Source organism: Paramormyrops kingsleyae, chromosome 20, assembly GCF_048594095.1.
Source record: "Paramormyrops kingsleyae isolate MSU_618 chromosome 20, PKINGS_0.4, whole genome shotgun sequence".
Classification (NCBI taxonomy): Eukaryota; Metazoa; Chordata; class Actinopteri; order Osteoglossiformes; family Mormyridae; genus Paramormyrops; species Paramormyrops kingsleyae.
The window spans coordinates 15677285-15694429 of NC_132816.1; the positions used below are offsets into that span (position 1 = coordinate 15677285).

Sequence of the window (17145 nt, forward strand, 5' to 3'; positions counted from 1 at the left end):
ATTACCAAAGCAAGACATGTTTAGCCATGGCTTCCAAGTCGACCCTTTTTGTACATTTCCTGAATACTAATAAATGCTTATTGCTGCTGAATTATAAAATAAATAGGCACTTCGCCGGAATAACTGAAGTTAGTGGAAAAGTTTGCAGTGAAAACTCGTGACTATTATTCTAAACATACAACAACCTGCAAAAATATTTTTATACGCGACAATGGCATATTTGCTTTGTACAAAATCCATGTCAGCAAAAGAACATGCAGAAAAGTGAACGTTAGCTCTGTCTGCCCCAAAAGATGTCAAATGTTTCAAAGTTTGAAGCATGCTATTTGCATTTTCTCTCTTAATCTGTTCAGCAAACGCATAATGCAGATCTTTTTTTCGTTATTCATAACAGAGGAATTGCTAAACTAAATTTATTAAACTAATGCCAACAAGCGAGAACAAAAAAAGCACATATTCCATAACATTTTAATAAGCAAAAAGTCACGACACGCCTATGCAAAACACCAAGATATTCCGAAAACCAGCTAATAAGCACAGATACAGGCACCAGAAGAGAGCCGCTAACCCTCCACTTAAACAGGCACGTCAACTTGGAACTAATACTAAACAAGTAGGAAACATTGTTACAGATTCTAACTTACATGCATCATATTCAAATACCACTGCGCCAAATGACTGCATGCAACTTACTAACTTTTAAACAGGACCAAATCTATTTTTGCTGAAGGTTTAAGCCTACAATTATGTTTTATTTCTGGGAGTGTTGCAGATTAACACCGTTTTTAAAATAAATTATGAAGACTGAAAACCATTTTGAATTATACTATCAGAACTGTTTTACTTTTACAAGCCATATATGGATCACTTTTAAGAGTGTCCATTAAAAATGAACTCCGCCATCTTTTAATGCTGCACAGCTCCCATGTGATTTTTATTTTATTTTTTTTTAAATCAGACCACATTTGACACAGGCAAAAGCAGGTCAGCCACATTCCTGGGTAATTGACTATTCAAACAGCCATCTAACCAGGCTTAAGTCAAGCATGAAAACATGCAGGGGGGAAAAAAAAACAGAGCTCCTAGCAGCAAATCAATTAATTGTGACAAACCCAAGTGCTTCTATTCTTCAGCAAATAACATATTAATGCACTATGCTTATTACTTCAACCATGTAGTTTGACACTGGAGGAGGGGGAAAAGTGCAAACCCTTTCAGAGACACACAGAAACTGTGTTGTCACCATCTGTCCAGAAGTAGATCTAAATAGCATAAGCATTTAACCAAGCATTAGTGCCACATGTGCTGTCCCCACAGGAGATTTATTAACACAACCACTAAAAGTGCTCCAGCTACCTTAAACGCAACGTCAATGGGGATATAGCAGCAGAACAGCAACATTATACAATTTACTTGTAATGGCTTTAATCATCTTAAATTTGTACAAAAGTAGTAATAATTTTCGCACATCTGAGACCACCAATAATACTTTATGGACAGGTTAATAAGGAGTAAACAATTCAAACTATGACCATCATCCATAGTGAACAATGTTCTGTAGTAACAGTGAAAGTGCATTTTTAACAGTGTCTTTTAGATCTACTATAAAAATATGACGAACGGTTGAGAAAATCTGATTATTATAGGAAAGAGGCAAATAAGTCTGGCTTCATAATGATTTCTCTTCTACCTCCTCCACAATCCCCACAAGTCAGACACTTAATCGCCTCTACGGCTTCCGTCACCCAGGATAACCCTACGCTGGCCAGCGCAGCAGAAAGATGGCTGGCTTGCCCCTCCACAGGGACACTACAATGCTACCTCGTAATAGCTGCCCTGCCCACGGAAAATGGCAGCCCTGGGCCAGCAGCACACAGTCAGGGCCGGCATAAACCTCATGGTGTCGCATTGGGAGGGTCGCTGCAGCCCACTCATTCCACATTTTGTGAAACAGCGCAGTGGCCATTACCCATACCCTTTTTTGGCCCACGGTTCCATCGCCTATTCAAGACCACATGACATGACATTTTGTGACCTTTAGCTGAAGCTGAGAGTAGCATGCATTGCTGTTTCCTTTTTACTGAAATACCACTAAAAGTTCTGCAGATTTAATGTCTTGCAGCTGTGTTGAGAAATATAAATTCTTGCCACGGCCACACAAATCATTCTCAGACAGGCTTGTTTCATTTCTCTGGCCAACGTAAACGCACCATCATCTCTGCCAAACAGGCAGAATCTGACTGAAGCGGCCAGCGGCTAGATTGTTCTAGCATTGTTCTCCACCCATCCTAGCCTAGAGGCTCTTTGAAGAGCCGAGTGCCTGGGTGATGGGAGGCAGCATCTATGAGATATGCCCTAACCCTCGTCCGCTGGCCCAGCAAGCCATGCAAATCTTGGAACAGGAAATTGAATTCTGGAGGCCCTGCATACCCCTCAGAGTAATTTTGCTAGAGTTGAGAATCGGGGACTGAAACGTCACAGAAAAACAGTTAGTCACCTTTTAGAATCAGTGCAGGCATTTAACACTTAAGAAGGATGATTGCTTACAAGCTCAGATTCATAGTGTGTGCAACTCCAAGAAAACAGACTAAACACTCTTTGAATTTAAATCTTGATTGAGGTGCTCTATATTCTACAAAACTACAAATAAAACAAACTACAATAGCTGTATCTTCCACACTAGTGCTTTGTTTTCTCTATTTAAACATAAAAAAGCCAATCTACTTAGGATGCCAAGCGGGTGTTGACTATGGCAGCTACTGGTACCTTTAAACCAGCCAGGGCAAGTCCAAGGGGGAAGCAGAGACTTAAACCAAGCATGTAAAGAATGGCATTCTTACCTGTGGTGCCATCATAGCTCCGCATTTGCTCAAATTAATCTGTTTTAATAGCATAAACAGATAAAACAGCCTGGTTTATGTAATGGGGGGTAGGAAATATCTTGACTTCAAGCAAAAGTCTATTGCTCATAAAACACAAAGAACAATGAGGTATGAGCGAGTAAGTTACTTATCCTCTTCAATGTCTACTGTCATTACAGGACTGTCTGCATGACATTTATTTCCAAATCCAAAAAGGTCAGCCTCATTTCTGTGAGCACTTGAGTGTGATACATTATTTTAAATACATTTATTTGGGGATAAAACAAAAGTTAGTGAATTAAGAATTAATGAAACATGTGAAGGTGTCTCTGAGGAATCAGGGCACTGTACTTCGGTGACCAATACAGTGTGGACTAAAATAAATCAATGATTCAGCTGAGATAGTAAAATCATAAAAAATACTTTCTTCTTTCCACATGTTCATGGGTCTTTTAACATGTTACACAATACAGCCATCTGCAAGCCAAGATACTTTGAAAATTTGTAAAATATATACATCTCAGTGCCAAGTAGCAAACAGAGGGGTACTTCTGTCTCTTAATGAAAAACAGACTTTAACCCAAATGCCTCAGGCCAAATTTCACTGAAAACAAACTGTGCTTGGAATGGATGAATGGAAACTTCATTTCCACTTTCTAAAATAAACAAATAAAAACTGATAGTGACATAACACATTTCCTCTCAAAGAACCCCACCCCAAGTCTATAATAATATAAAACACATTTGTTGAACTGAAATCAACTTTGTTTTATATGCATTCACCTGTAACTATAAATACTCATGAAATAGGAAGAGGTATTAAATTGGCAATCTGTAACACAATCGATGGCAACACAGGCCTTTCTAAGATTAAATGACAAAGGGCAGGAAATATACAGCAAAAAAAAAAAAATCACTCCATCATGAGTGATGTATTAATATGAAAAGAAGTAGAAATCTACATAACTGAAGTACTACACGCTAGACAAATCAAAGAGATGTGCATTTTTAATTCTCATGCACTGCCTCATTTAGAAGCTATTTACTGCAGTCCTTGTACCTGTTTTACACTGTGCATTTGGTCATTACAAGACAAAGAAGGCAACCCAGGCTGAGTACTTTAGAAAATGCATCACAAAGGAAGCCAACACCCACCTGTGTAAACACAGTTCTTAGTCAAAGTAAGGGAAAAATAATTTACACTGTGAGAGCACCGCTGACCAAACTCAGATTCAAGACATATCTCCGAGAAGGAATTATGGTAAAGCATGATTTATTCAAGCTATTGGCATTTTCAAATGGGGGGAGGGGAGTTAAGTGGAGGAGGAAGAAGAGGCCTGCTTGGGGATGACCTCCCCCCCTCACACACTCATCCTTGCCTCTCACCCCCCTGAACATGTGGTGCTATGGTCCTAAATTACTGCACAACACTAGGTCCCATAGAGACAGGCATTACACCACTAACGGTCTGTTTAAACCGTCTTTGGCCATCAAGCTGAGGATAGCCAACAGCAGAGACAGGCCAGGAAACAAGCTTCTCGGATTCTGCGACTCCGCGTTCCTGGTCAGAGCACAACAGTGCTTTTAGTGTCGCCCACACTCAACCGAGAGGCTCTCCGGCAAACTGAGCGGGCCTCTGTTCCTAGCTGAGGAGGGGGGCTCCTGTACGAAAGCAAACAGAACTCCTGCTGAATGGCCGGGACAGGATGTCAGTCTCAGCCTACAGAAATCCCCATTCCCACCACTGGAACAGAAATAGCAGAGGAAATACTTTAAGCAACAAAAAATAAAGCGTAAAGCTAAAATATCTTGCCAAAAAAATACCAAGTTGTTCTTTAGAAAAATTATGTACCGGTATGTATTTTCCCCTCGATAGCACCTACAGAGGTGGGAAAAATATTGATTTTATGATTAATAGCGATTCTGGTTTTGGCGATTTAATATCAATTCACAAAATCCCAAGACTAATCTCGATAATTTCTGACTTTTCCTGATTTTTACTTGCATTAGTCCTCTCATCGCATAGGTGGCATTATTTTCTCTCACAGTAGGAGGGTTGCAATAGTAATCTACTCCCTGTGCCATCTTGGTGCATTGTCAGTCATGCTAATGGTAATGGAATACTTTGAACATTTAAATGCATGCAAGTTAAGTATGCTGCATTCTCACACCAATCACACCATTCAGTACATTGATTATGTGGTTTTTCAAACGGATGGGCAACAATGAAGCAAACACAAGTGACAAAGTCTAGAGGTTTCACTTATTTCTGTCTGGGTACAAGAACTGCAAAGAGAAAAGGGTGAACAAAATATTTCAGTGTATTTATGGGCAAGTACAATTATACATTTCATGCTTATTATTCATTTATTATATATTGTTTATCACCGTCTTATTTTCATCGTGTAATGGTAACAATTATGTTGCTTTGTGCAGCAAAGTTAACGTTACAGTGCTTTGTCTTTCGATGTTATTAAGAAATCTGGTTTGCACATAAACAAATGTATTTTAAAGGTAAACTGAATCAAATTAAAACTGAATTGAATCAAGCACTTGTGAATGAAAACCAGACTGAATTGGGAGGACAAAGCTGATACCCAGCCCTAACCACCAACACTGCAGAATTAAAATTTGAAAATGGCCAACATTACAAATAACATTACCTGTCTGGGATCCTTGCATGCAAACGGTAATAGAATATTTAAGCATTTTATTTAAAGTTTTGTTCAGTTTCAGTATACTATAAAAAACGAGTCCATTATAAAAACAAATAGAGATTATTAGACGTTCAGCCTTCTAACATATTATACGATTCAGCCTGAGAATATTTAGGCTTCATAGACATAAGTTGCCCAAAGACTTACGGCAACAATAACTCATCCTTTTATCAACTTCATGTTACTCAAGAATTTACTATCGCAGCAAAACACTAAAAAAACACATAACCCACTTAAGAATGTAAGCTGCGTAACTGCTAGACTGAATGTACATTGCTGTCTTTAATAAGTCTTCCCATAATTTCAATTGCATAGCAAGCTACCACTATGTGAAGGATCTCTCATGGTAACAATAAACTTGTCAATATGACAACAAAGTCAGCTCTCCTGCTACGTTTTATCCTCAGTTATCACAGCCTATAACCCAAGCCTAATTATAAATAATAATAATAATAATAATAATAATAAACAGAATAGCTGTATCTTTCACGCTAGTGAGTCATTTTCTCTAATGATTGACAGGACTATAGGCGATCAGCCTGCACTTGCTACACGATTTCAACACAGAGTCGTAAATGCAAGGGTGAACATTACAGCAATGGGTCACCTCTCAAAGTTGCCATTTTTGAAGCTTAGACAAGTTCCTCTAATGTTTGATCTTGCTCCAAGTAGGGGTAAATCACAGGCAGCTCTCTGGTGGACAATAGAAACAATTCCTTACATAAAATTTGGCTGACAGATGCGAAAGGGTGTGTGGCACCCAGCTCTATAAAAGTTAAAGGAGAGTTGCTATGTTAAACCAGTGAATTCCGCCAAACAGTACAGCTGGAAATACTGACACATTAAATTGCTCAAAGGACACTGGTCAACATGATATTTAAATATAAGTCTCTATAATAAGCAATTTGCCTGCAGTGGTAGCAAACTGAATTTTTGATGGAGGAAAAACCTCTAGGACTGCATTGGTCATCTTAGGTTTTCACGAAGGCTGTTTTTTTTGATAAACTGGCATAAAATAGGGCCACACATATACTCAGATTTGCTGTCTTTAGACAATGGGGGACAAAAATTTTGAAAAGCAGATTGCAGACGTAGATTATAAATGTGCAACAATTTACATTAAAGCTACAAGACCTGTTTCCCCACCACTACAACATCAGTTGCCCCTTACTGGGTTTTGGCTGTATTGTAGCGTCGGCAGCTACCCAAGGGTCATTTAAGATACCATTGCTGCCAAACCAATGTCTGTGTTCAGGGAAATAAATGAATAGCAATACAGTGCAGCTACAATAAGCCAATGGACGTGTCCCACTTTTACAACTGCATGACAGAAGCATACAATGGATAGATGGCTTATAAATTCTGCATTTTCAGTTCTATGGTGTCCCACCATTAAAAACAAAATTCATGTCCAACAACATTCCCAATCCTCAAGCCCATACATTAAAAAAAAAAGTTGCCTTTGCCATATTAATACATGCAATTCACTTTGATCGCCAATCGTACATTCTTACGACCGTGTATAATGCTCAGACAGTGTTTGTGTCATGTCATGCCATTTCAGACACTGCACCAGGAATAGTGCTTCCAGTTGCATTTACAGTACAATCTCACTTTTCTAGCAACATTCTTAAATTTGTATTTGGAAACCATAGTAACAAGGGCTATATCCTGACCAGGAGCTTCTTACAGCACCAACGGACAGAATTTTCACCTCATTTCTTTCTACAGGGTAAGTGGTTTATTACTGTCACACTAACACTCATTAGTTCCTAGAAGGAAGGCTCTCCAAAGCATAAACGAAGCCCCACTTTTTAAATTTAAATAGGCTAAATACCATTAATCAGCTCTACCAGGTTTATTTTCCCAACACGTTAATGAACTTTAATGGCAGCAGACATTAGCACAGAGCTCACTGAACAATGAGCACTGACACCCATTTCTAGCTCCTAGCGGACAGCAAGGCTGCATGCTTTACACCATGGTCAGCAGAGGAAACACCTCAAACTCAGTGCATGGCTTTGCAAACAACACCCGAGCACTTCCTGCAGACTCACGGGTGAGCCTGGAGAAAACAGTTCACCCCGCTCCCTCCCAAATCCCACTACTGGGGAGCCATGTCTGCTCCATCCCATTAAACTGGCCTTCAGGGACCTCCATTCACAGAAAATTGACAACATCCTGCACCACAACTCGGAGCGTCAGCTGCAAAGCTTCCAAATGTCAAGTCATATTGAGGTCTTTGGTTATTCTGTATCCGCCATTAATGTTTTCACTGGAGGCAAATCCTCACTTTGTTTAGCACAGAAAAGAACTGTCTGGCACAAATGTCCTCGCGCTACACACAATGACATACAAACAGAACACGGGTCAAGCATGACTGCTCATAAGGCACAAGTTTGATTTGAGATGCACAGGTCTATCTTGGCTTCACATCAAAGGCCAAAACCACAGAGTATTCCAAGGCTCATCTAAACTCAAAACAAAGCATCCTGTTCCGGGAACCACTCCCCCCCCCAAAGCATGGGATCCATTAAGGTTTTTTTTTTTTTATTTTAAAAAGTCAACTAACTTGACAAAGGTGAAGCAAAATGGAACATAAAAAATGTAATTAAAAATTGAACATTATACTGAAACTGCAGTTTCCTTATTTTATGGAATTCTGGCAACATTCACTAGCTGAAGACAAAATCACAATAAAAGGGATTCCTTTAAATACTTGCTCATATAATGTGTGAAATTCACCAGGCAGGCAAAGCACTACGTTTTCAGTCATTCCGTGGTGCAGTAAACACTAACAAAGTTTACATTATCAGTAAATGAGAAAATTAAAAGCCTCAAGCCGTGTTTTGCTGTCCTCATATTGACACAATGCAATAAATTAATTAGATTAGTAATTAGATCGGGTCGTAGCATTTTGTCACAACACTTGAGCTATGTAGGATAAACATTGCAGTACCGTACATGTTACTGGGGACAGAAGAGACTTAATTTGACACTTTATAGCAGAACTAAAGTGAGACAAATAGCTTAGTTTAAATTGTTTTAATTCATAATCACTATCGCAAAATATTTAATTTGCAATTTAGCAAATGACTCAAAATTCAGGAGGCACAAATATCGTTCTGAATTATTTTACATATACACATCTTAATAATCATGAAATGTATTTTCTTGGTTCTATTTTCTAATATAATCTTATCTTCAATCACTTGATATGCATTTTTTATGTCCTCGATTGAGACCAGAGGCATTTTATTCCCCTTGGGAGGCTAGAAGGGCATTTCATTATATGAAGAAACCTCTCCACTGAAGTCATTTCCCAGAACCGTAAATTGTAGCACATTGTCATGTAAACCCTGCTGTTCTTTTATTTTTATTTTTTTTAATCATTTAGGCACAAAGATATCTGCATGAGATTATCAGTACGTTCCCTAATAATTGTGTTTTTACACCAAGAGCTCCCCCTACTCTCCGATGATTAAGCAGTTTGCTCATTTGAATACGTCAATTACTTAATTTTTTTGCATCGTGTTTTAGATATGAGATTCTCTGTCGACATAACAAGGAAAAAGCTGTCTGGTCTGCAGATCACACTGCGCCTTGGCAGGCTCCCAAACATCTGCTAAAGGTCAAGTTTCCACTGTATGGAACCAATCAATGGAGCCCATAGAACACTCCCAGTACCACAAGAAGTTCCAAACAAAGAATACTGTTTCACATAAGAAAGGAACCTTGCCCTAAATTTAAAGACAACTCATGTTACAGATAGACTGTCCCTCAGGCAGATAACCTTCAGGACACCACATGTTTCTGGATGCTCACAACTGACAGTGGTAGGGGCATACTTCAGTATGAATTTCAGCTCTGTTCTGCCTTGAATAACTTCTGAGTACTTTCAATGAAAGTGCTTATGTAGCTAAACCCAGCAGTCCACAAAAAGAAAGTCTCCATTTGAAATACATAGCTAAACCTAATACAGGAATAAGGCAACAAATATTCACTCAGTTGGCTTATAATTAATAATACATCGCTACGTTATTCATAAAACAATGAGGAATGAGGGGAAAATTACTTTATTCCACATCAACCCTGAACATTATGTACTAATCAAAATAAAGGCCCATCTCTGAGCCTGAGACAATGGAAAGTGACAGGCAATTAATGCAAATCTTCAAATATTATGAAAACAAATCATGATTATTCATTATAATGCTTTACCGTGCTAATCTGAAATACAATGGTTAAAACGTATATCCTAAGCAATGCAAATAAGACATCTGTTATTTTGCTGAATGTCATTAGCTGCAATTTTTAAGTAAAAAGGTAGAGATGAAAAACATCAAATTCAATAATTCCATAACAACGCAAATAACTGGAGGTCCAAAGCTGAAATTTATGATAAAAGTAAAAGAAATCAAAGCCATCGTTCCCCTAGTGGTTTCTACGACTCAACTCACAACATACTGTTTCATCAGCACCGCTGAAGTGAAAGGTGTCTCCCTATCTCCAAACTAGTTTGAGCTTGAAGGCATTTAGCCATCTCCTGTCGGGACTCTCTTTCAAGGTATGTCAGCACCCCAACGTTCTCGCTCACTGGTGGGTGCTGCTTTCTTAGCCCCCAGGCACAACAAGCCAAATAAACGCGCCAGTCGACAGTCTCCGTCAGATCCTGCCAGACTCCCTGACAACCAAGACAACAAGCTAAAAAAGACAAAACAACTGCAGGACTCATTTGTTTTCCAGATGTGCTTTTCACATATCCAACACTGACTCTGCCATTGTCATGAAAAAAGCACAGCTTATAGCACTCAGCCAGAATAGGAGAAAAAAAAATTACACCTTAAACGCTACTTTCTTAGATCACGCGGCATTGTTGAATTTTAACCAAAAGCTGTGCAATCTTCTAGAGAGGCTGTTTTAACAAAAGGGGCATTTTCATAACTGTGACAGAAAAATTGAGCAGCCTACATTTTCTTTGATTTCTTTATCACACGGAGCTCGAGCTTGGCTCAAAACTAACTACCTTTGAGGTAACATGAGTTAACTCGCCTCTGACCCAGATTCTATGCGGGCACATTTCTGCCGGCTTCCAACATCAACGTAAATAAGCAGCTGATTCCAAAACTGCCACCCCAGAGACAACTGCTGAAGACCACTTCTTCACGTCACTGCTAAAACATGCTGAGTGAGGCCTTTAGAGTAACAGGCCATCGATTTTATTTGTGGAAGTATGCAGCGAATAGGAATATACAGTATAGTCTAAACGAAAGACATCTGGTTTTACTTGTGGCCATATTGAACAAAAGCATTGCAGAATCAGTACAAAGAGATAGCACTGGAGGTCTGGACTGTCTCAGATGTCAATCCCACCTCCAGAACAGATGACTAACTGTGTTTTTGTTGTATAGCTGACCATTTGCCATTTGGGACAAACAAAAAAAAACTCTGCTTTACAAGCAAGATACCAAAATTTGTCAAAACTGCAACACTAAGTCTGCAGGAGGTTTTGCCAAAAATAAACATTTAGAGATTTAAAACGCACGTGAAAAAGGCATTACAGTAGACTGGATAATGCAGGATTAGCACACTTTAAACCCAAATTATAAACCCAAGGAAGGTTAACTTTTTCCCTGCCATTCAAAGCTCAAAGGCCAAAAATGTAAATTCAGGCCAAATACAACCACATCTGTCTTAAATAAATGAAGACAGAATAAAATCTGTACAAAATCTGTTGTGTGTGTGAGAATGTTATATGCAGCCTTAACTGAACAATGAGGTCTACCTCTATGAGCATCTGCAAGAGTGGAATTTTATACACAAACAGAACAATTTTTAAGGCAGAAAATTGTATCTTAAATATTAGAAGTACTAAGAGCAAGGACATTCATGTCTGAGAATCTGTAAATATGTAGTTGTTGCCATGGGATACTGTTCAATCACTAGTGATAACTACACTCATACTATTGTCAGTCATGGTTAAAAGACCAGGAAAGCTTGATTTTCAAAATTAACCCCCTTTTTTGAAATGCAAGTGAAAGGCATGCATACGGTCAGTTGTTTGAGATAAATCAACAAGCTTAACAATGCTTTACTTAATAATAAAAAAATAGACAAATATTGCAAATGATACATAAATAATGGTCGACATATAGCAAATATGTTCTTCATATACTGAACAGTTCTTCAAAATAGTGCCAAATCTAATGTTAATCAAACATTACTCCACCAATTAGCTTAAATATTTACATTTTCATAGGACAACATAAGTTCATTATTGGTAAACTGACATTGGTATAATAATGTTATAAAATGTGTGTCCACTGGACAGTCCCTTTCCAATTTAACAAACACACAGAACAAAGGAAATTAAGCAAACCATGGAACTAAATGATAATACTGTGAACACAGATGAAAGCATTTCGTTAATTTAAAAAGTCAACTGACATTTGAATCTAAATTTTTCTGTAAATAAGTTAGCGAGTTTCAAGAGACGTTAACATGTAAGCCACTTCAAGTAACGTCAATCAAATGCTAAGACACGGAATAAGGTGAAATGCTCACAGTTCAAAAAATGTATGGTATCAGTTAGAAACAGCATAAATTCACTAAAATTACTCTGCCAGCAGCAAGAGTATGTATTAATTTATTACCCCAGGTTCATCGAAAAGTTTCAGGATTTAATGTTCTGAAAAAACAACAACTACAATCCAGATCAACTCATCAACGAATTTAAAACAAACTCAAATCTCAGCAAATTATCAATATTAAAGAGTCCATAAAATTGGTGCACTAACACAAAACAGCACTTGTTAACACATGAAATTGCTCATCCTTTAAGACTGCAGTGTTAAAACTACAGAAGGCTAAACTTCATTATAATTAAAACAGACTTTTTAAACTTCTATACTAGAACATCAAGTAAACATAATATTGTATACTTAAAGCAGACAAAATTCTCTCGATTCACTAAATGCAATACTCTATAACTACTTAAAATGCACTCTGGGTTCTTGAAAGAGAAATTGCACAAAAATGCATATTTCAGCTCAAATACAGACATAGACGAATACATCTGATCTTAGTCGGGGTCCAGCTCAGTCACCCACTGTTAAGCTCAGCTCAACAAGTTTATTTCATTTGTATTGCTTCCCAGGGTGGCACGATGACTCAGCAGGTAGTACTGCTGTCTCACACCTTCTGGGTTGGGGGTTTGAATCCTGCCTTTGCTCTGTGTGTGTGGAGTGGCATGTTCCCCTGTCACACAGGTTTTCTCCGGGTACTCATGTGTCTTCATGCAACACCTAAGTCTAGTCTGTACCCCATTCAGGATGAACCTTTCCCTCTGCCCTATACAGCCTTACTGGGATAAGCAGTTGGAAGATGGGTCAATGTATTATTCCTGTCTTAGATGCTTCTTTTAACTGGAGTGTCATTGATTTTCCCAATGCTGTTTACTAGAGGGAATGGCTGTCAAACTGTTTCGTAATTAGGTCAAGGTTTTGGTCCAGTATTGAACCTCAGCCTAAGACTAACAAGTCAACAAAGTTACATTTCACTGGAAACATAAGTATCCCCATTTTAAAAGTAACTACATATTAAGCGCTTCAGCCCCAAGAAGAGAATTCCGCAGAACACATTAACAGAAATGCAGTTTTACATAAAGCTATTTTCTGTAATTCCACACGTGAACGTTTGCTCCTGAAAACAGCTGCCTTTACAATATGCTACATGGGGGGGAAGGGAGACGAAAAGACCATCCAAGTCACATCTCCACACATTGTTTTCTTAAGCCACAAATCATTTGTAGTAGCTTAAAAGGGATGTTTTTTTTTTGTTTTGTTCCACAGTAAGGGCAAATGGATTATTTCATTTATTTCAAAATCCAAGCCGTTTTTCCATTTTATAGCCATTTAAAAAAAATCTCACAAGATCCATAATTTACAAGCATTTTAAAATATACATGTTTTAAAAGGAATTAAATGTCTAATTATAAATGTCCTATTTAACAAGGCCATTTGATTCGAAACAATTTAAGTCTTTATTCCAATAACAGCATAGTGTTTAGGAAGGGTAGCTAAAGGACTATACATAACTAGTTCAAATTTTATGTACACAAATTTCCATAATAAAATGACGTCATTTTAATTATATTCATTTTCTGCTAATTTTAAAGAAATCCGAAGAAAATTCTCTAGTTTAATTTCTGCTGATTAGCTTTGCTGTAGTTGGTGACCTAGAGCCACGTCCCTTAAAACAAACATACTGTACACACTTACTGTACAAATACAATGGGACAGCCTACTCCATTCATGAAATCCAGATGACCGTTGCAATTTCACCTACCGCTGCACGGGTAAAAATAAAAGCTTTGCGTTTCTATGTTAAAAAGCAAGAAATTAGTCAAAGACTACCTCAAGATTATGTGGTGTATTTTAATGAATGTTTTAATTATAATTACTATACTGTAGGTAAATGCACGTTTCTTTTGGCGCTGTTATATTTATGAAATCTATTGCAAAATATTTCCATTCATAAAAGAAAAAAATATGAACATAAACTAAATCAAATTAACTATTAAACAAATAACTGGCTGGTTTCATGGCTGCGGAAACACGGACACGGCTTTTAAATGATATTTTACGGGATACATTTCTACATGAAGCACTGCTTTGTGATTATTTCAGTCAAGCAAACTGCATCTTTGTTGCCGTTGTTTTTTATTCGAATGCACCAGATGACAAATTCGCCTGATCTCACAAGCCAGCTCGAACGAACATTTACACTGTTGCTCCACATTTACTGTAACATTTTGTCCATTCACTTCTTTTGAATTAACGTAATTTCCCAGACCTATCGAGCACCTTCACGCCATATTTACTTTCTTTATCTCGATTTAGATAACAGACAAGATAAACAAACAACAGAAAAGAAAAGCACAGCTTTATTATCCCGATTACCGAGAAAATAGACGTTAGATTCTGCTACATTCGGCAAACGAGCAGCGCGAATTACACGCAACACATGAGTAGTTCAACTACCAAGTATACGAGATGACATTATATGTAAAGCTTAGATAAAAAAAAAAAAAAAAAAAACATTCGACAATTTAAGTATCCCCACGTAAAGAGCTGGTTAAGTTTCTCCCTTCGGGTTAAATCCCAGTTCGCCTGGCTTTCCATACGGCGGTAACGGCAGCCTGCCATTCGCGTCCGGGCACAGCGACTGGATTTCCCAGTGACTCGCTCGGTCGAGGTAAAGACAAAAACACGCGAAGTTGCCGAGAAAAACGTCTGTCTCTTTGTATTTTTCGTTGTGAGGGAAAAAAACCTGGAGCAGCTAAGTGAACCGGTCACGAAGCCAAAGGCAAACGGGCACACGAATCCCAACCTGGCGCGCGGCGTATCCACCGGCTGGCTAGCTAGCTAGCCTTGTAGCTAAGAAAGGGACTCCACAGCCAATAACACAAGATAGCTAAGTAGGCAGCCAACTAGTGAAGAAACGTTTCAATTAAAAAGCTGCAGCGTATATATGCAATGCTCGTTCCTAAATCGATGTGTGGGGAACTTGTCCCTACCGTCAAATCCGTGTTGTCGTTGTCGCGGTGCGTGACGGCACGGATGACTCCGGCTCGCCATCTCCAGCGCCCGATCTCCCCGAGCTCCAGCAGCTCCTCTCCGCTGACACATAGGAACCGCTTCCCAACCAGCTCCGGCCGCGCTTCCACCGCCATGGCCCTTTCGCGGAGAGTGAAAAAAACCCTCACAAACTTAAAAAACAACGCCCTACCGATCTGACATTTACCAAGCGAAACGGCTTTTAAGAACCGGAAAAAATAAACAAAAAACAAGCGCGATTTCGTCCTTTGCGTGTCGACCACAACCCGGGGGATTTAAATTTTTTTCAGTCTCCACCCGCAGATAGTCACTTCTTTCCTGCGTGAAACTGAATGCTGGAGCAGACTACTGCCAGCGTACAACCCGTATCCCTCCGCCCCCGTTGAAGCGCACAACAGAGTGAAACCGCACCGATCAGTCCTCTCCGTCCGCCAGACACAGATTGGTTCTGCGAGAGATTGCTTTTCGCCACAACTAGACTGTTAAAAATAGTGCCATGTCGTTATTGTAATATAATACATGTCAGTTACGAGGAGAATTACAGGAAAGCTCAATGTCAGCGTTAGACTAGATGTGAGAAGTGTGAACATAGTGCTTATGATGTGTGAATAAAAACAGCTTTCATTTATCTTTCAATTATGAATGATTACACTAATAAGAAACATGCATGCTTGTTACAAAGGCACACTAGCTAGATACATGCACTCTTAAAAGGACTTTTTGTCTAAAATCATCCTTGCCTTATTAACCTTACTGTCTGTTGCAGAATCAATTATGTTTTGTGCTCTATTGTGTCTCTCTCCCAGCCGGTTTATTGCTGCCCCCGAGGCTGACCTTACGGGATGCGCTGTGATGAGGAGAAAAGGCGGGCTGTTATATGTTAAACATGTCCACTGGAGGCAATCAGCTTTCGTGTCACCTTCGGGTCGGCTCAGAAGATGGAGAAAGATATCCCACAGCTGACAAAATCACTAATCACAGTGCTCCACTGATGGTCGTAAAATTTGCCTACTGCCGCAGGAACACCATAATACCTAGAAACGGCATTCTCACATACTACACATAAGCCTAATTTTTATTCACTCGAATGAACATCAATGGCTGAAATCAGATTGAGCAGAAAGAGTTCAATAAGCTCGGCCATTAGAATAAAGGCATACTAGCATATTTCTATTTATGCATAAATTAAACACGTAAAGTGGCATGAGGCCGTGGTAAATTCATAAACGCACAAGGTATTATGAGTATATACATATAATACTACGTGCCATGGTTGTAGGGCAAATATATCAGTATTGCCAACATCATAATCACAATTGCCTTTTTAATAATATTTTTGAATGGGGTTTTATATAGCTATATAATTTAAATGATAGTAATTACACAGAATGATTAAATGAGAATATACAAAGAATTAATTTTGCTTCTTATCTGACCAATGCCAAATGAATGTGGAAGATTAGGCGAAGCAAATGCCGTTGATGTGCGCTGATGTGATGTTGTATAATGTCAAACACACAATGACTGTAGCATATTATTGTGTAATGCCATCGAGGTGTGACGTTTGTAATCTTCTTGCAAAACACTCAAATTCTAACCGGTTAGTGCATATTTGGTGTTGAACTCTATTGTGGTCTGTCTCTGCTGGTGTGACAAGAGAATCAGAAGGGAATTTCCCTGAGCAGCGGACATGTTCATGAATAACAAGGAGATTAGCAAAAATCTACAACTCACAGACGTCATCTGTTGCCAAGCGCATTCCACTACATTTGGCGAAAAAAGGTTGTTTTTTGCCTTGTTGAAATACTCATTGTACTGCATATAACCCCTTAGAAATTGATACTGTCCTCATCTTACCTGACTATGGCATGGACAAAATAAAAGCCGTATGCTTTCTAAGAGTAGAAATAGGTGACATAGTTGAAAACGCGATAATTGTTGTGGCTCAGA

General features: G+C 38.7%; 1 protein-coding gene across 4 annotated transcripts in view; it reads right to left on the reverse strand.

The window, feature by feature from the left end:
* jmjd1cb (jumonji domain containing 1Cb) overlaps positions 1-15562 on the reverse strand; it is a 72432-nt gene extending 56870 nt beyond the window's left edge. For all 4 annotated transcript variants that reach the window (XM_072703693.1, XM_072703692.1, XM_023831003.2 and 1 more), the window contains exon 1: positions 15156-15562. In XM_072703693.1, coding sequence (XP_072559794.1) covers positions 15156-15311 — 156 coding nt within the window. In that variant the 5' untranslated portion in view covers positions 15312-15562. The remainder of the gene's footprint in view (positions 1-15155) is intronic.
* Between the last annotated feature and the right edge of the window lie 1583 nt (positions 15563-17145).